Source organism: Volvox carteri (genome assembly GCF_000143455.1).
Source record: "Volvox carteri f. nagariensis unplaced genomic scaffold VOLCAscaffold_3, whole genome shotgun sequence".
In the NCBI taxonomy this organism is placed as follows: Eukaryota; Viridiplantae; Chlorophyta; class Chlorophyceae; order Chlamydomonadales; family Volvocaceae; genus Volvox; species Volvox carteri.
The window spans coordinates 2,003,118-2,021,849 of NW_003307546.1; the positions used below are offsets into that span (position 1 = coordinate 2,003,118).

At 57.9% G+C, this 18,732-nt stretch overlaps 1 protein-coding gene across 1 annotated transcript; it reads left to right on the forward strand.

The window, feature by feature from the left end:
- Window positions 1–451: 451 nt before the first annotated feature.
- On the forward strand, window positions 452–18,315 carry VOLCADRAFT_86759 (uncharacterized protein; the record flags this gene model as incomplete). The annotated part of the gene is made up of 45 exons (XM_002946406.1): window positions 452–467; window positions 1,034–1,242; window positions 1,342–1,584; window positions 1,820–1,934; window positions 2,132–2,288; window positions 2,569–2,647; window positions 2,832–3,066; window positions 3,367–3,534; window positions 3,760–3,950; window positions 4,062–4,167; window positions 4,361–4,535; window positions 4,808–5,006; window positions 5,225–5,371; window positions 5,505–5,669; window positions 5,819–5,959; window positions 6,098–6,229; window positions 6,393–6,789; window positions 7,025–7,176; window positions 7,285–7,408; window positions 7,600–7,712; window positions 7,813–8,037; window positions 8,196–8,354; window positions 8,594–8,779; window positions 8,966–9,184; window positions 9,431–9,569; window positions 9,759–9,856; window positions 10,102–10,373; window positions 10,619–10,742; window positions 10,941–11,082; window positions 11,374–11,591; window positions 11,899–12,021; window positions 12,365–12,780; window positions 13,041–13,386; window positions 13,573–13,722; window positions 14,013–14,227; window positions 14,447–14,517; window positions 14,679–14,802; window positions 14,955–15,114; window positions 15,315–15,416; window positions 15,577–15,739; window positions 15,876–16,069; window positions 16,295–16,438; window positions 17,457–17,489; window positions 17,716–17,981; window positions 18,138–18,315. 45 exons carry the CDS (start codon window positions 452–454, stop codon window positions 18,313–18,315), a joined length of 7,731 nt encoding a protein of 2,576 aa, XP_002946452.1.
- Window positions 18,316–18,732: the final 417 nt, after the last annotated feature.

Here is an 18,732-nt window from a genome sequence, read left to right on the forward strand (position 1 = left end):
CGTAAGGACTGCAGCGTCCTGCTAAGACTTACTTCAGATGACAGTTGACAAGTTCAAAGGTAACTAGCTTTTGTTACGTTATGCAGGTCGTTGTGTTGATTGAAGTTTGGCAGGGACAATGAAATAAAACGTACAAAACTGTACGACAGCTATGGATCCCGCAGCATCGACCCCAACACAGTCTCAAGCTTCGGAAATGCAATGGTCGCTGTGCTGTCTTCCTTTGGCTTTAATAGCAATTATTAAGTCGCGACCTTTCTATTGCTAGATGACAGCCGGCATTATGGTGGACAGTAGCCTGCAAATCCTTTTTGTGTAAACATGCAAATAGCATTTTGGCAAAGCATAGACTGAGCGTTATGACGTAGGTCCTGCAATGGCTGTATTATTATACACGTCGGTAGCGCACAGGACAACCAGAGAGATAACTTTCCTCTGACTTCTGGTCCAAATGAATCAGGAATCAGGTATGTCGGACTCTGCAACATGCCGATTGCCTGTCCGTCGTTATAGAGTATGGGCTCTAAATCCGCGTTTACCTCGGCGCTTCTCCGATTACGGCTGCCTAGCAACCAACTTCCTTCCGTAACGCGGATGGTTGTGTCTTGCATCGGACGCAGAGAATCTCACAGTCTTATTAAAGGATGGTTTTGGGGGCCGGCGGCAGGCGAGGCTACCTGTGCCTTTCGCTGACCTTCGCTCCCTAATTCTTAACGTGAAGCAGGCTTTCCAGCCTGAGCTTGACACCCAGGTACAACACGCGGGCTTTGTGTGGTAACTGAGGATTAGCGTGGGGATTGTGTTTTGTACGGGTGGCGAAGCCAAGGGTAAACCGTGTTCAGCTGCTGCAGTCGTGTGCTTCTGTCCCGGTCTCCATATTCTTCTGGGCTTTCCTTTCACACCTCCTTTAGGATGAGCCTTAGGGTTCTCAAGAATGCATGAGCAAACACTTTACCTTCTTAAACCCATCATGCTTTCTTTTAGGAGTTCTTCCTTGCCAACGGGAGCGCCCGCTTGGTTGACACTGATGCAGCAGCTAGAAAGCTAAAGCCAGGCGAACAGCTGCAAGTTTGTCTTGGCAGCCCAGGTAGCAGGATGATGACCGGCACTCAACCTGCCGGGACGACTGGTCGGAGCAAGCCCCCGCCCGGGGCCTCACGGCTTGCAAGCAGCACTCCTGGACTCCTTAAGAGCAGCAGCAAGAATTTGTCCTTTGGAAGTGATTCCAAGCCTCCTGCAAAGGTACGTTCCTTTGTGCGTGCGTATACCTTCCGTTATTAAACGAGAGCTATAGCGGCATTGAAATCCGGCTCGAATTATGTGTGGTGTACGCAAATGCAGGAGCGCATCAGTTTCATTCCCCATCCAAAGACGCTGACCATGGCGGGCGACTACGAGTACTTCTCTGCCCGGGGTCACCATCCATTCGCATTTGCTTTGGCAGAGCTCATTGATAACTCGTTGCGAGCTACTAAAGCCCAGCTACCAACAGACCCTTCAGTTGCCAGCGCTGAGAGGCCGCGGATGATTGTTGTTAGCCTGGTGGTGAACGAGCGTGGCACAGCCGGACTCATCCGCGTCCAGGTAGGCCATAGCCAGGGCATTGACAAGGATGATCCCTATGGTTCAGGCTTGGTCCGTGAGGAGCGGAGACCCCGGAGAAGCTCTGGATACTGTGGGTCGGGTTCCGTACGACCAGGCCGATATGCCAGCGCTAGAAGGAAACAATCCTGTGTACGCCATGTGTGCAACGGGGTTGTGGTTCGCGTCATACATCCCACTAAGGAACAGTGCAACGGCCACATCAATCAACTCGTAGGATAATGGGCGTGGCATGTCATCAAAGGAGCTTGGCGAGTGGGCGATCATGAACCTGTCCATGGAGGACCGCGGACTGCTTCCCAGCGCAGGACAGCGGATCTCGGAGCAGGCAGGTGCGCATGGAAGCGTACATGCGTATACCGCAGAAGGCCTCCCCTAGAGAGAGCCCCGGATTTGGAGTCCGCTGTGGCTCCCGGCTGTTTCACGTCAAGGTGCACGGTGTGCTCAATTGTAATGGATTTTGAACAGCCTTGCGCTTCGTTAAACATGTAAATGACACTAGATAGTTCACTTATCCGGTCAACCGCAGGGGGCGGCCGCTACCTCAGCGGCGACCTATCCTTTTTCGGTGTTGGCTCAAAAAACGCGGCCTTCTTCATGGGAAGCTCCGTCAAGTTAGCGACGCGGCAAGCGGGTAGCGAGTTTGTGCACGAGCTGCACATCGCCGGGGCGGAACTTGAACGCAGGTGCGGGACTCGGATTGGTGCGGCCAGGGGCATCGGGTGGTAGGGATCGACTTTCCACACTTGCGGTCAGGGGGCGAAAGGACGGGTGATCGCAGCTGCAGTGGGTCGGAGAGCCGCCGTTTGCGGGAAAAGCTCTTGGCAGGTTACGATGGGTAGGGTTCTATCCACACCGCGCATCTCGCACCACACCGCTGACCCCTTTTTTCATTGGGTACTAAAGAAAAAAGCCAGTACATGCCTTCGTTTTACTCACGAAAACTTCAAAACTTGTGGCCTGCAGGTACAGGGACGGCGAGAACGTGTATGAGGAGGACCTGATTCATCGCGAACCTGGCGATGCTTCCACGGTTTCCCAAGAGGTCCGCCCCAGCGTTCTCCTGTTTGTCCTGTTTGTCATTCATAGTTCCTTCACATTTGGTGCATCTTCCCCGGCCTCCCAAGCAAGGAAGCAAGAGTCCGGCACCATCATCAGCTCCACAATCCCTATATCAGCCAACCCCACGCCGCCTTGAACAAAGGCCCGTGCTTTCCTCATCTATGCAGGAGTCCCAGTTCGCTGTTTCTCGCTCATGGCTTGCGGAGGAGCCCGCCGCCACGTCGTTCACTCGTGTTACCATAGGGGACCTGCGTGCCGACGTGTTGAGCCTAGTGCGTGACAGCGAAAGCGGCGCCATGGTGTGCCGCGACCTGGCGCACCTGTACCATTATTACCTGCACGGGCCGTCAGGCAACGTGGGCGCCAGCCACTCAACGGCCGCTGGGGGCAGTGGCCCTCCAGGTGCGCGGTCCGCTGAAAGAGACGCTCAGGGAGCTCGATGCTGAGGAAGGGTTATAATTCAACACGTTTCATGGGGCTGTGCCGCGTGGGAATGGAGGTCCTTCAACCTCAACCAACCATGTTGCCTCTCCGGGGAAGGTTTGAGAGCGAGCATATATCTGTTGGGACCCGAACGATGGTTAACTACGCCTAGGCAGGGCGAAGCAAGGGTAACCTCCGATGGAGGTCTTTGGCAGATCTCTCAGACGTTTTGTAAGGCTGCGCTGGCCTTGGGGTTACGCAGTAGCCTACATGTCGCAGGTGTTCTTCCTGGCGGCGAGGTGATGCCCACTATTATTGTGGAATACCTAGTGGGCTCGCAGCAAGTGTGGCGGCGGGCGCTGGCAGAGGTTGACGACGACCTGGAGAGCAGATACGTGCGGGCCGCGAAGGCGAGAATGGAGTTTGAGGTGGACGTGCCCGGCAAAGGTGCGCACGCTTGAATGGTGAGCTTACGTAACCTGTGGGGAAGCGCCGATACCCCCAAACATATGAATAGAGCCACCACCTTAGGCCTTAGGTACAGCGGTCGTGGTCATCAGCCGCGCCGTTACGGCCGCTGCTAGGCTGCCAGTTATGCGTTTCCCCTGATAGCTGGCGAAACCATACAAGCATTTGCACATGAGCTAAGGTGGCATATACCCGTTGTGGCAGGGACTGTCGAGGGCGTCATGTGGTACTTCCCGTTCACGGACGGCGCTGAGACGGTGCCGCGGGAGCTCGGTGCTGCCGCATATGGTGGCGGCGGCTCGGCGGGACCCGGTGGGCAGGGTGTGCTGACCCAGTTCATGCAGGAGCTGCCGACGCAGTTGTCACTACACGGCGCGGCAGCTCTGGCCACACAGGTAAGGGGCACGCCTGCCCTGTCCTCTTGCCAGCGGTTTCATTTGCGTTCACTGAACGTTGATCCTCCAAAGCAGTAGCGAATTCACAGCTTGCAATTGTGTGCCTTGCAGCTGGCACGCGCAGAGCGAGGGGCCGCGAGCGGTACACAGACGGGGCAACTGCCGGAGCAGATGCAGCGTGCGCTCGCGGACATGCTGCGGGAGGAGGACCTGGAAGGTGAGTTGGCTCAGCGGAGTTTGGAAACAGCCGGTGTCTAACCTCTTATGTTCTTGTGGCTAGTTGTAAGGGCGGGGCATAGGGAGTAAATTGGTTACATCTTAGCAACTAATGTAACCGTTGTTTGCGGGAAACCTTGTGGTCATGTTTGGACGGATGTCACAGCCGCCCCGCACACCTGGCCGACCTGCAGAAGGCCATCCTCCGGTGCAAGGCCACCCGCCCATGTTTGAGGCGTTCTGGCAGGGCCGCCTAATCCCTGGAAGCGGCTTGGAGAGCCTCCCTTTCATTGACGCATTGCGATCCAAGATGCGCGGCAGCTCCTCGGGGAAGGACTACCTTCCAGATGAGGTCTTTGGGCGCATACGGTGCGCATATACGGGTCAGGATATGTGTCCTAATGTGCATGCATGCCATGCATGTCACACGAATTTAGTAAATAGCTGCTGCATGCAAGCAACTCTAGGTTAACTTGCCTTCTTTCGGGGTCTGTACTCTGGCGTATGCATTCTAGTGCTTTTTATTTCTTATGCGCTGCGAGTTAAGAAGGTTGGTGTACTTTTGCAGCCGGTAGCTGACTACATGACTGCCCGTCCGCTATCGTGTGCTGCTTCATGCCGTACAATGCCGTGTACCTCAGCGGCGCGCTGTTCTTCGGACCGGCCTGGCGCGTCACACGCAATAAGCTTACCTTCCGAGACCCACTCCCAGAGCTGCTGGCGACTGCAATTCCATCTGATCGCGCAATCGAGAAGCGCCTGCGCGAGTGGCTGCGCGACTGCCACACCCGCCTGGACCGCATCTTACAGTTCCAAGGGCCCGTGGACGTGGAATTAAAGGTACTTCATGTCGGACCGCAGCAAAGTGTGGGCGAAATGCGTGCTGCTTCGTTTGGGTTCAGGTCTATAACGGGCTGATCATGTTGTAGAGAAGGGCAGCTTTGTTCCTTGTGCTTGATGAAAGGTGGTCAAAACGGCTGGAAGTCGGATCATGCACCTGTCATGCTCGTCCCTGTGTATTGCTGTACCCGTAAGTATGGGTGCGTGCGTAATCGCAGGCGCTGGTTCGGAAGGAGCTTGGGGAGGCTGTGACTGGCTTCACGGGGGTTTCCGACGGCACCCGCACGATCAGCGCTGGTGACATCGTCCGGCTGTCCACGAAACCAGTTGCGCTCGGACGTGTCAAGTACTTTGCCGTGCCCCAAGTAAGTTTGCAAGGAACGCGGATGTGGCATCCGCCGTGGTCTGCGCATCTCTAACAAAGTGTTTTTCCTGCACTTTTCTTCAATTATAGCACCGCCGCAAGCTCAGCTGGGTCTCATGCTGGCCCGCATGCAGGCCGGTGCTTCCGAAGGGGTCTACGCAACCGGCTTTGTGACGTTCAGTGGTCTCCCAGCCTTCCTCCACGGACCACGCCATACTGCAACCCTCAACCTGCGGCGCATCGAGGGAGTTGTGTCGCCAGCTGTGCTGGAGGAGTTCACGTCGCGTGAGCGCGCTAAGGTGGGCACTGGTGTAAATGAGCAATTCACTCCACCGGTTAGGACGGCTCCCAATCGCTTGCCTTTCAAAGGTGGTTGCGTGGAACGATTTGAGGACGCCGACCTGACCCCATTGAACCCGGTGTGGATCGTGCTGCTGCCTGGTTGCAGCTGCCATCTTCCATGCGGTTGGAGCCCATCCGCTTCGCATCAGGCCGACGTGTTGACGTCTCAGTGGGCGAGGTCCTTCCGGAGACGACTGTGGCGCTCTGCAACGCCGCGGGGCAGCGCCTGACCCGGACATTCTTACAGGTGGGCATCGCCAAGATGGGTGATGATTGTCACAAACTGTGAACATCTTAGGATGATGATATATGGAGCACTTGATCGTGCCGCTGCGTAGCCTGAGAGAAACCCAAGATCGCATACACTTCTTCCTGAAACACGCAGGGCCAGAAGGTCGCGCTCCGCGTGCGGCAGCGGCTTGTTTACTTGGGTCCACGGCGGCCATCCGCGTATTGCAGCGGGCTATATGTTTCCGGTGCTGGCGGGGAGGAGCAGGAGGCAGCGCGTGGGGAGCAGGTCAGTAAACATGTGTCAGGGCCACCCTTGTAACCTGCTGGGGCTGTAAACCGTGGTGTGTCGCAAGCTGGGGATAGGACGTGCACATTGAATGGTTCATCCACTTGGCGGAGTTGCCTTTGCTGAGCTGCCGTATCCATTCCCTCACTAATCTCCTCGCCAGCTGGAGCCACAAGCTGTTGCTGCTGCGGACGCTAACGACCGGTCGGGTGCTGCAGCAGCTGCTGCAGCAGGCGAAACCGCCGAGCCTGTTGGCAAAAAAGGTCGCAAACGCCGTAAGAAGAACTATCCGGCAGCAGAAGCTGCGATGGACGACGGACAGGGTGTTGCCGATGCCGTTAAAGAGAACCAAGTGCCGCAGCCCCAGTCCAAACGATCTCGCCGCGTGTCATCTGAGGCCGACGTCGGGAACAAGGCCGTGTCCGACCCCGCGGGTGCTACAGCAGCGCCCAGCCGGGCAGGAGCCGCCGGGCCCCTTCCAGAGGGTGTTGGGGAGCTCGTGCTTGAGGTCGAGAACAAGACCCCTGTCGACAACTTATACCAGTTTAGTAGGATTACCGGTAGGGCGGTCTCAGCATGATGGGCCCAACTCGAACCTCTTCTTGAAACAGTTTCACGCGCACCAACTCCTATACTACACTCCGTGGAGCGAATGCCTTGCACGATGTCGTCCTGTATGTCGCATGAGCGCTGGCGGTCGTCACTTATAGCTACCTTCCACAGTGTAATTGACCGCGCTATCTTGCGCAGCGCACTTCATAACTCACTCCTACATCCCCTCCCGGTTCCGTGCAGGCGGTCTGACACGCTCCGGAACCTACTTCCTGGAGTATTCCATGCTGCCCGACCTGCCGGCGGGCTGCGACCCGAGCGGGGCTCCCATGACCATCTGGTCTCGTACCGTCTGCTACGCTACCGCCGGGCCAGCCGTGCGCTTTGAGTTGCGGGTAAGTGGTCTCTGGGCGAGAGCGCCCCACGTTTCCCAAGTTCAGTAATGGCACGTCAGCATGGTGGATGAAAGCTACCTGCCCTTGCCTTTTCATCCTGGCGAGCAGGGCGAGGCGCGAGCCGTGCTTGCAACCAAGGCAATTGCGCTCGGCGAGACGCTTCCATCCCTGCAGCTCGTGTGCTTCGATGCGCAAAACAATGCGGTCACGCAAGCCGTGGGGCCAGGCGGAGGTGAGCATGGCTTTGCGCTGCACGGTTTGCCGTCGAATGTACACCAGGCGCTTGATCCAATCCTGGGCACTGTACCTCCAAATGCCTGTCTGTCATCGGAGCAACCTGTAACCATCTCGGTTTTTTATGTTATGGAAATCGCGCTACCTTGGGAGATGCTTAAGCAGCACTCCCGAATCATGCTATGGCAGGCCATCCTGGCGCTACCGTTGAGGTGCAGCTGGCCAGTGCGGACACCGGCGACGGCGCCAGTGAGGAAGCGACACCTGGCTCCCTCGAGGAAGTCCAAATTGATTGGCAGGCGGTAAGGGCTTCGCGTGGATAGCTTCCTTTTGTGTTACACAGGTCACGACACGTTTCATTTATCGTTGCATCGCCTCCAATTTTCTCTGCTCCTTGGGCAGGTGCCAACGGAGGAGGGGCTCCTGCTCCAAGGCTTGCGGCTAACGGGGGGAAGGCCCGGCAACCGAGGCATGAGACTCTTTGGCGGATCTGGGAGGGGTGGAGAGGCACAGCAGGCACCTCACAGCCTCGATCGCACACCAAATGGTGGCCAGGAAGCGGCCGGGCCAAGGGCACCCGAAGTCAGCTTGCAGCTGCGTGTCTCAATGCCCGACATGCCAAGCCAGGTGCGGTCTGCCCGGGCGATACAGCTCTATATTACGCCTGGCAATGCATGATACAGATGCATACTTGTACTCCTTGCAGCAACGCGCAAACGCTTACGTTCACATTGACTCTGGACCTGTATATACTGTAGGTGGTGTCATGTTGTATGCCGGTGCAGGTCCTACCCCTGAAGCTGCGACCTGGACCTCCCGCGGCGCTGCGACTCATGACGGGCAACCCCTTCTCCGCAGACGCAGAGAGCTCGGAACCAGCGGCCAACCTGCAGGTCCTCCAGCCCGTCTGTGTCATGAACGGTGAAGCCTTGCCCGTCTTCCAGGTACACGAATGGGTAGAGATACACAACTGGCTCAGGCTGGCTTTGGGTAATTTTGGCAGCGCCAGATTATGCCTAGTAGAGCTTATCAGTTTCTGTCTGCCGTGCCCCGGAGTCAAAATATGTAGCCTGGCCCCGTTTAGTGAGTACGGAGAAGGATGTTAGCAAGTAGGCAAAGGTGCATTAATGCGGGTGGGTGTACATACGCTATGCCATCACACCCAGTTACCTTTCTCCCATAGGTGCTGGTGCTCGATGCCTGGGGCAATGCCAGCGGGCCCTCGGCAGACCTTCCGGCAAGTCTAGAGCTTGAGGGCCCTATGCTGCAGCCCAGCCCGGCACCCTTCGACATCGACGCGGGTGGAGTTGCAACTGTGCAGGGTGTGAAGGTGGCCGCACCCGATGCATCACACATCGGCGCCCGTCAGGTGCGTCAATTTGCATTTGTGTTTATTTTTCAAATTCAAAACAGTCACCGGGTCTTTTGACACAGCTCTTGCCAGCCTCAACTACCTTCGTGGCGAGTTCTTGTAGGGCAGGTCTGCCACCGGTGGACATGTAATCCTAAATGAATGCCCCATGCATTTCAACGCAGTGCAATGTGCCCTTTGCAGGACATGAGGCTGAGCATACGTTGCACTGCCCGGGGCAGCGGCCCGCGGGCTGCGCTTGAGCTGGCACAGGCAAGCGCAGTGGAGGCCGAGGCGGTCGCCGCCACTGCGGGTGGTGCCTGCCCTTCGGGAGGTATTGTGGGCTGGTCGCAATTGCTGCTACCCCTCGTGGTGCAGCCGTGCACGCTGCCCGCGGGCCTACAGCTGTTATACAATGGGGAGGTGCGTATGGGCCTCGCGTGTTGGGCCTCGCAATTGGCAAATATTCTCGTCTAGAACCTCTGACCCTAGCATGCTGGATGCGACCTGAGGGGCCATGGCGTATGGCAATGGCAGCGGACACGCATGTCCTCGACATGCTCTCTAAAATGGATGTGACTGAAGCTCTTTCCGCCAACGGTCTTGTGCCTTTTGCCTTTCATTCCGTGCTGTGCTCATTCGAAAACCTTGTCCTTATACGGCGCGCAGCCTTGTGAGGTGGGCCCCAGTGCGACTGGCGACGGGCTAGTGGCAGTGTTGCGGAACGTGTCCGCGGGCTCCCAGCTTCGCGGCTTGTTGCTAACCCTGTTGGATGAGGGTGGTCGGCCCGCGGTACCTGGTTTTAAAGGTAAGCAAGCGTATTACCTTCGCTTTTGCTCTAATTTAGTGTGGTGCATATGTAGCAGATTTGTGACGGTGGGGTTGCTGGGGTACATGCGGACGCTGATGCGTTTCATGCCGGGATGTAAGATGGACGGCTTTCATAGTTGGCGGGGTTTGGGCATCCTCATTTCTACGCTACCTGCTATGCGTGCAGGCAAGCTGCAAGTGTCATGGAGCAAAGGTAGCAAAAAGGTCAAGGTGACGGAGGAAGGGTCAAGGCTGGAGCTGCCGCCGCTGGCTGTGCGAGATCAGGTGTGCCGCCACGGCTACCGTAGTTACCGCATCTCTCAGCTACAGCATTTGCTGCCCATATATTGCTGCCCTATATTCCTTTCCATCACAGCTTCACCAATATGGTGCATGGGCGTCACACAACAACACGCAGACTGTCCCCGGATACATAGCAATTCCTACGCCGCGACTGGACGCACGCTTCCACTATCCAACCTTCCCGTAACTCCTCGAACACCTCCCGCTGTCTTTGGTACCTGGCCCAGGTGGGGCCCGAGCCGCAAGGGGCTTGGGTCAGATTTGTTGGTGATGGCCCGCTGCTATCCGGTGTGACACTCGAGACATCGTTAGAGGTGCTGGTAGTCGCCGGTCCACCTGTCTCTTGGGGCGTCAGTCTGGTGGAGAGCGGCGGGGTCGCCAACGGAGGGGGTGGCGGTCCCGGGGCCACCACCAGCCAGGCTACCGAGAACCTAGGCTTCGTTGCGTGTGGTGCACTCGTGTGCTTGGAGGTGGAGGCGCATGACGCCCACGGCAATCGGTGGGTAGCATTACTGCAGCTGGGCTTCTAGCGTGGCCCTAGCTGGGCCTGAGAGTGCTGCATAGCAAAGAGACGAAAGGACAGGACCCGCTACGGCAGGCAAAGGTTTCATAACGTCAGCGTGGTTGAAATCTTGCTTGCATTGGGAAGACAGCACGTGCATTGACGTGGCCAAGGCCGGTTGCAGTTCATGCATCAATGCACCAAAAGGCTTGGTGTCTACTGGCATCCAATTCCCCTTGCAGGTGCCTCACCTGGACGGGGCCCGGACCCAGACCCACGCCCGTTGTGGTGCCCACCAGAGAGCAGGGCGACGCGCCGCTGCTCTACGACACGGCAGACTGGGTCTGCGGCTGGGACTTGTCACAGGTAAGTCTCCGATACTTGACCACTGGCCCACAGCGGCTTACGTGCGGTGCAGGATTGCTAAAGCTATGCCATTTACAAACTTTGTTTCGTTGTCTCCACGCTCGTCGCCTGGCCTGTTAGCCGCACGCTGCTGCGCACGTGGCGCCGCCACGTGATCCGATTACCTAAAAGGTGCCTGTGGTGCAATCCCGTCTGCAGCAAACTGGCTGCGAAGTTTACCGGGTGAGGATGGCGCTCGGAGGCAGCGTGGGCCCCGTGAAGCTCGTGGTGCGTGACATGCAAGGTCCTGACGGCGCGTCCCTGCTGCAGCCCGATGAACTGCCGGTGGAGCTACACGCTGGTGGGTTCGCAGCCAAATGGGGTTCGTAACCCCCCTCCCCGGCATGGCGCAACCGCGGAATGGCACAAGTGCACTGGGCATCGTTGGATGGACTCGGGCCCGTGCAAAGTGAAAAGGTGCTTCACACAGTTCCCCCGGGGCGCCCGCACGATATTCATTCCGCGATGTTTTGTTCCACAATCCCACCTATGCACGCATTCCCGGCTCGACGCGTTCATGATGCGCACACACCCTGTTTGGTCACCTTATAAGTATTACTCCGGTTCCTGCCTGGATTCCTTGTTTGTGCAGGGCAACCAACGACTATTGCCTTCGACGGGCCACAGCTACTGCAATGCGGTACACGGGGGTGCCTGGGCGATCTCCGAGTTCGTGTCACGGACGATTGGGGGAACCTGGTAGAGAATCTGGCCTTAGGAGGCCGGGGAAGCAAGGAGCAGGGCTCAAACTTAGAGCTGACACTGCAGTCCAGCGCCATTGCCACGGACGGCTCGGGAAACGCCGCCAAGGTCACGGTCGCTGGGAGCAACAAAGCAAAGGCAAGCTGAAAGGTTGTTGAATTCATCAAGTGCGGAAGGGTTTTCGTTGTTTATAGCTTGGAGCACTTGCTCGCGTAGCTTACCAGCCAGGTATTAGGCAAAGGGGTATGTATCCTTATTGAAATGCGTGCCGACTGTACGGAACGGCGCTGAGGTGTAAGGTGTTGAGCCTGGCGTGGCAGCGGCCGCAAAACCCCGCGCGGACAACTGCATGGCACATGGGAAGCTGCGTCAGGCCATCATGAGGGTTCTAAATACGGCGCTGCCTTGAACACAGGTGACTAAGGGCTGCACCTGCTTTCGGGAAGTGAAGGTGGAGGGAAGTCCGGGCGCGTATTCCCTTCGCGTGGGTTCTGCCTCGCGCAAGGTGGCGTTGCGGGAGGCCGTGCTGACGGTCGAGGTGAGGATTTTGAATCCATGCTGAGAGACCACATTGTAGGCCGTTCTTCAGGGCCAAACGTGGGCCCTTGTCATCGCTCGCGGTATGCCGGATAATGAGGCGACATTCCAGTTCGAGAGCATGCTTGCCTCTAAGCTCTCTGCCTCCTAAAATCCTTTGATAGCCCTTGTCCATTGCAGTTTTCCTTTCAGGGTTGCATGCATCTCTTCCCAAAAAGGTGGCATCAACCTTCCCACGAATAGAATGCGTCCAAACGCTGCCGACTTCTTTTCCCCTGCCGTCTTCTGCTTCTTACATCCCTGAAACACTGCTGCGGTGCGGCACATGCATTTTTCGTCCACAGGTCGTCGCTCTGAACGTTGTGCGCCACGTGGCAATCGCGCCGTGTAGCCTTCCCGAGGAGCCGCTGGAGCCAGGGGCGTACCTGGACCTGCAGGTGGAGGTCACCACCGAGGACGGCGGGCCGCTACCCTTTGAGGTTGCGCGAGCAGGGCTGTCTCTGCGGGTTAAAGCCCCATCGGCCGGGGCCGCCGCAGCTGCCAGGGGTGACCCCGAAGCGGCAGCGGCGGCAGCCGGGGGAGGCACTGGGGGCAATAGTGCTGCCGCATGTACAGTTGTGTTGCTGCCACATCCGCCTGAAGATGGGGCTTCGCTGAATAGCCGGTCGCTGTGGACCTTTACCACGCCGGGGCCGCTGCTGGTGGCGGGCGAGTACTCGGTGACGGCGGAGTACGTGGAGCTCCGGCCGGAGCTGGCGAGGTGGGGATGGAGAGTCATGTTGCAGAATGACTGACAGCCCTTTGTGACTATCACGGGTACCCTTATGACGTGGGGTCGATTGCCCTGGCGAACTTGCAACACAAGCGGCAGTTCCTTGGGACTCCTTGGGCGATGGCAACGGCAAACGGCAGTTCAAAGCCGTAATTAGCCTGGACGGTCCCAAACCTAGTCCCGGATCAGCCTCCTCAGGTCATTGGCGTTAGTTATCCCTCCGCCCTGCATACATGTTGATCGTGCAGGGCGCTGACGAAGGCCGAACAGAACGTCCGCAGCGTCAGCCACACAGTTGAGCTGCTTCCTGGACCGCCCGTGCGGGCTAATCTGGAGCAGGATCCTTGCGCCGCTGCCGCAGGCCCTATCACTATCACCAACGGCAGCGACTGTCGCGGCCGCACGCTGCTATCCTCCGTCGCCGTGCAGCTGCGGGATGAATATGGGAACGCAGTGGCACTGGACGGGGTATCCGTGCGATGGGTGCTTGGGTGGCCCAGCGAAGAGGATGCTCTGCCCAATAATGGATGTGACGGCGGGCCGGGGCTTGCACCCAAGGCGCTTGCAGCGGGGGCAGAGCTGCCGGCACTGCAGGTGAGTCATCACGAACGTGCATCGCGTCCTAACGGACTGAGATCGTCCGCGGGAACTACCTGGCCTAAGGGCTTTACCTGTTCCAACCCTCTCCCTTTGCGTTTATGGCGATTGGTAAGGTTGCATTTTGGGGGTGTGGCCAGCATATGCTGAGGATGATAGGCAATACCTGTCCGATTACTGCAGGGCGCCAGTGGTGACATGCCATATGTGTTGGAGGCGCTGACGGACTCGCGCGGCCGTGCCTTCTTCAAGGAGCTCTCTGTGATGGAGGGAACTGGTAGGGTGGGCTCCGCCCGCCGCGACAGCTGCGGCGACGGCGACGGTGCAGGCCTGGTGAGGTGAAGGGAGAGGGCAGGGGCCCAGGCCTAGTTTCGGTTTGGCACTGGCTCCTTGCAACTGCTTTGCGTCTTTTCCGTACCGCGTCACAGAAGTGGATGCTGAGTCCACGGCGTCCCCATTATTGAGTTGGCCTCAGGACATTCCTGAATCCCATTCCTATCCACGTAACTATAAGGATCAATGGCCAACTGGCGAAACTCACTAACCTATTGTTTGTGCGAATCATTCGGCAAATCATTGGGGTTTGCGCTGAGAACCCCCATTTGCTTACTTTGCCGATTTAGGCTCTGCACCTTGAACTGCGTCTACTTGCCGCTCTCAACGTGGGCGGTGGTGTCTCGGCGGGCGGCAACGGCGGCTGGGTTTGCTGCTGGGCGGGGTCCGTCGTGTTCTCGGATGATGCAGCCCGCGCTGCAACATTGCAGCGCCTATGCGCGGCGCGGGACGAGCTGGCGGCTGCGGTGGCGCGTGAGGAGGAAGCCAAGGCCGCTGCACACAGGTGGTAGTCCACTAACGCACCACATGTGACTTATGTGCTTCATTGGTGCTCAACTCTTCACACGCTCCTTGTTATCGGAGCCAGGACTTTTGTACGTGAGGGAATAGCATTTGGGGTTCATGTGAGGCTCGACCCGGTATATGGCCGTTGGCAACGGACTGTCTGGTATCGCTGACTCAGGCCGCGTGACCCTGGCCTTCACGGTGGATGACGTTGCAGGGCCCTAGATGCTGCACAACAAGCTGTGCGCCAAGCGCAGAAGGCGGTGGAGCACATTGTGCGGCGGGCAGGTAGGCTGTGGGTCAATACCTACGTACTGTTTTTCCTTCGTCTGTATACTTCAATGCAAAAATCGTTGCTTGGGCTTCCTGCTGAGTTGCGAGTGGGTATGGAGACATGTTATGTACCGTTCTTTGCGTCGCGAACGACACCCTGCTGATCGCAACTGCAGGCCGGGGGATGGCTGGTGCCCCGCAGAGCTCTGCGGAGGCGCAGGAGCTCCTCCAGCGCCTGCGAGAACAGCACCAACGTGCAACATCTGCTTCGCAACAGCGCAAGGACGCCATGAACGCTAGGTGAGCCGTGTATCACTGGATGTGCCGCGCATGCATGCCGGGGATACTGATCCTCTCCACGCTTAGTTGCGTGCAAAGCCGTGCGCAAACCAGCTCCATTTTAAAGACGAGGCGTACATCAGCCGTGTGACATGTGCTGATTACCGTTGCAGGTACGGCCCAAGCACCAGCGGCGTGGTGATGGCGTTGAATCGCTGCCTGACCGCCCCGGAGGGCCAAGGTGAAGTGGTGGGCGTCATCGCACAGCTGGCAACAGTGGACAATCCACACCTTTGCGCTCTGCTGTCCGCTGCTTTCGCCTCAACGTTGCAAGTGGGTGGCCTTCAGCCTTTCCGGAGTAGTCCAACTACGTATCTCCCCTCCGTGCTGTCTACTTATTATGTATTGCCCAAACGGGGCTGTAGGCAATGTGAGAGACGTGCAGTAGTTAGGGCACTTACGGCATGCCATTCAAGCACGTACTCTGTACCTATGTGAAACGTGCGCTGCACTTCCCTGCTTGTGACGTGCAGATCCTGGTGGTTCGCACGTATGAATGCATCAAACGGCTTCGTGAGATGCTCACGGCCAACCGCAACCAGCTGCCCTCAATGCTGGCGATCAACATGGTGCAGGTACGTAGGGATTCCGCTGGGGGCCTGCCCATGTCGCGCTGCGCCAGGATCAGCAGTCCTCGCCGCGCTTTGGCTTCGGTTATCGTACACAAGCTCTCGTAAGCAGCTTGCATGAAGCCTAACTGCCCAAGCATTCTTCTGGGTGGCCGTCGCGGCGTAGGGCTTCACGGGAGACGGTGGCCGCCAGGCAGCAGAAATGGTGGCGGCCATGCGCAACGTCAGCCCGGAGGCCCGGGCTCTTCAAGCGGCGGGCTGCGACGGAGCGGACCCTACACTGCCCATGCTGCTCCCGCACACACGCATGCTGATGTCTGCAAACCCAGGTACGTTCAGCAGCTGTGCAAACGCCACGTGCATGACTGCGTCCGGCGGCCGTGTCGACCCCAGATGCAAGCCCGCCCTGCGTAGTGCACCTATATTTTGTGCTTGTAACTCCTGTTTCAACGTTTCCCGGTGCAGATCGGGTTCGGGCAGCGGCGGCCACGGGACCAGCTGCCGACGAATGGCCGCACGGCTGCCTGGGGTACGCTGTCAACCTGGTGCGGCCCATTATCCCGGGCCACCGCTCCACCATCTTCTACAGCCAGCTGGGGCGCACCCTGGTGTTCGAGACACTGGACCAGGCAGCTGCTTATCGTACATATGTGGTACAGGTAGGTGGGATGGAAGGTGGTCTAATGCCCGGGGGCGGCCTCGTGCGTGAAGGCTTTGGCCTGCGCTGTGCAGCATTGCGCGCGCCCACGGACAGCTTGGTGCAATGACCCCGCCTTGTCACGGCCCACGCTACGAGTACATGTCATGACATTGTATGGGCCGACTTTTGCTGCATAACGTTTTCCATGAGGCTGTCTCTTGCACGGGTGCCTTCCTATGGTTAGGCGCTAGGCTGCGCCGGGCTCGGCGACATCTACACCTTGGATGGCGGCAAGCTCAGCGGGCGCGGTGTCGTGGTGGGCAGCGGCTTCCGCGTGGCGGCACTGGAGGACGCGGTGGTCCGCTTTGGAGCGGCACAGGGCAGCCAAGTGAGTGTGCTCATGGCAGGCGCGGGAAACCCCTAGGGTGTGGTGATTCTGGAGTCTTCATAAGAGCCTGCCATCTCATGCAAGGCAAGGTCATAGGCAAATAGCATGCACGCGTGTGAGGACGGGCAAAAAGCGGAGGAGCTAAAGCGTGAATTAAAACATTGGCCGAACTTAGGGAAGCCTGCGGAGGTACTGCATGCTGCTAGGCTTCTCGCTCCTTTGTTGCTGTACGGCTGCGGGGCGTTGTCCGCAGCAAGGCAGGCCTCGTCATCCAGGCAAATATGCGGGGCGTGCGATATGCTCGTTGCTACACCCGGCGTGATGACCCAACCGGGGACAAAACACCGGAAACCGACACTTAACCCAGAAGATTCCTGTTCGTCTCGTCGTTGGATCATACGAAGGATGCGAAGCATGCAGAAACCCGGGCTAGATGCAATGAAGCAAAGATAGAATGCGGATTAGTGGATTTTATACGCCCTGGGGAGTGGTTGGAGAGGTAACGTGTGATAGCCTAAGACAGGGCGAAGGGCTTGCAAAAGGCAAGACTACCACGCGAGCTGGAGAGGCAGATGGGAAAAAAGGGATAACGGTAGCAGGCAACCGAATGATAGCGGGGGATGGGCCTCAAGGGAGCGGGCGAATGGAGGCCAGGATCCTGCTTTGAATGCGGTCAAAGATGTGTAATTGCACGCCACGCTGATGTGATGCAAGAGGGGGCTGCGATGCAACAAGCCACGTATGGTTATGCAATGCGGCTGCTTCATGATATAAGTTCAAGCCATGTAAATTGGGCCCGAACCGGCTGCGGAGAGTGATGCGATACTTGTATTAATCGAGAACATAAAAGATTTGGGAAGCCTGGTTAAAACAATGCGGGAGGAGTCATTATGGATTGGACGCTCTGGGGATTACTTCAGCTGCGATGCTTTCTGGTGTGGATTGCTGTTTGTTGCAGGGTGCAGGCCGTGCATCGTCCTTGTGGCGTAAGTTTGTGCCATGTTGTGAACACGCGTAGCTGTATGCGAAGCCCACGGTGTATATTGCCCAGGTCAGGTCGGTCTCGAGGAAGAGACAGAGTGCACGTGTAGGTGGCGCGCAGGAGCCGTGTGCCAGTGCAGTACCGTTTGCGGCAGCTGGAAATGTATGATGCCCGTGGCATACATTTATCGCCGCTCTTCTTAGCCACCCAAGATAGAAAATATGCAAAATATGCGTGGCCATTTCGGCTATGCACCTCGAGCATTCCATTTTCCTTTGTTTTGCTTGATGTACAGGCAGGATTGGTGAAGCAGCTTTCACAGCAGATATCGGACGTGGAGGCCCTGGCGGCGGCACTGGACGCGGTAGAGGGTGCATCATCAGCTGAGGCGCAAGCGCTAAAGCGGGCAGACGTAGCAGCGCAACGAATGGAAGAGGCCCGCGCCAGTACTGCTGTGGAGCTGCAGCAGTTGGAGCGGGAGATTGCGGCGCTTGCAGGGGACCAGCCCCATGCCGCAGGCACAGGGGCCAGCAAGGGCAAGGGAGGTCGCGGACCGAAGAGGTGAGCATAGGACTGCTCGCGTGGGCCCAACCGGTGCCTGGATGCGCGTCTTTAGATTGCCGCCCAGCCCCACATCCACCAGTGATACGGACTTACTTTAAACGCTGGCTAGTATTTCCACGTCAAGCTGGTTCATTAGCGCGCCGCATATTGCAGGTCCCGAAACGGCGCGACGGCAGTGGCGGCTGGAGCGGCTGAGGGGCAGCCGGATGCTGGGCCAGACATGGCAGCGGATGGCGGCATGGGTGTGGCAACAGATGGAGGTGCAACTGGAGGAAGGGGGCAACGGACCAAACGTGCAAGAGGCCAAGGCCGTATGGCAGCGATGCAGTGAACCACCTGCTGGGCGACAGCAGCTCACGGAAGCGTAAAGCGGAATCACACTAGGACCCGGCATGAACGGACCGTTGGCATGAGGCTTGCATAGCGCACGATCGTGGCGAACATTCTGGCTTTGCGTGGGCGGGACAGTGATTGGCCACGAAATAAGTTTTCCGCACAGCGAGAAGCTAGCATCTAAACTCGTAGGTACCCACTGGCGCACCAGCGGGTGCTGTTTTGCATAAAGTTGGACCTTCTGCTGCGGGAGTAGAGCTGGTTGTGGGAGTTGTGGCTGGAATATCCGCAGTTTATTGCAAAAACGACCCGCAATATCCTGACTCCTCATCCCCCAACCCATTGGCGCCAAATTCTTAAACGTTCTCGCACGGAAACCCCCACGCGCTTCCATCCGAGCTTCTGTGGGAAGAAA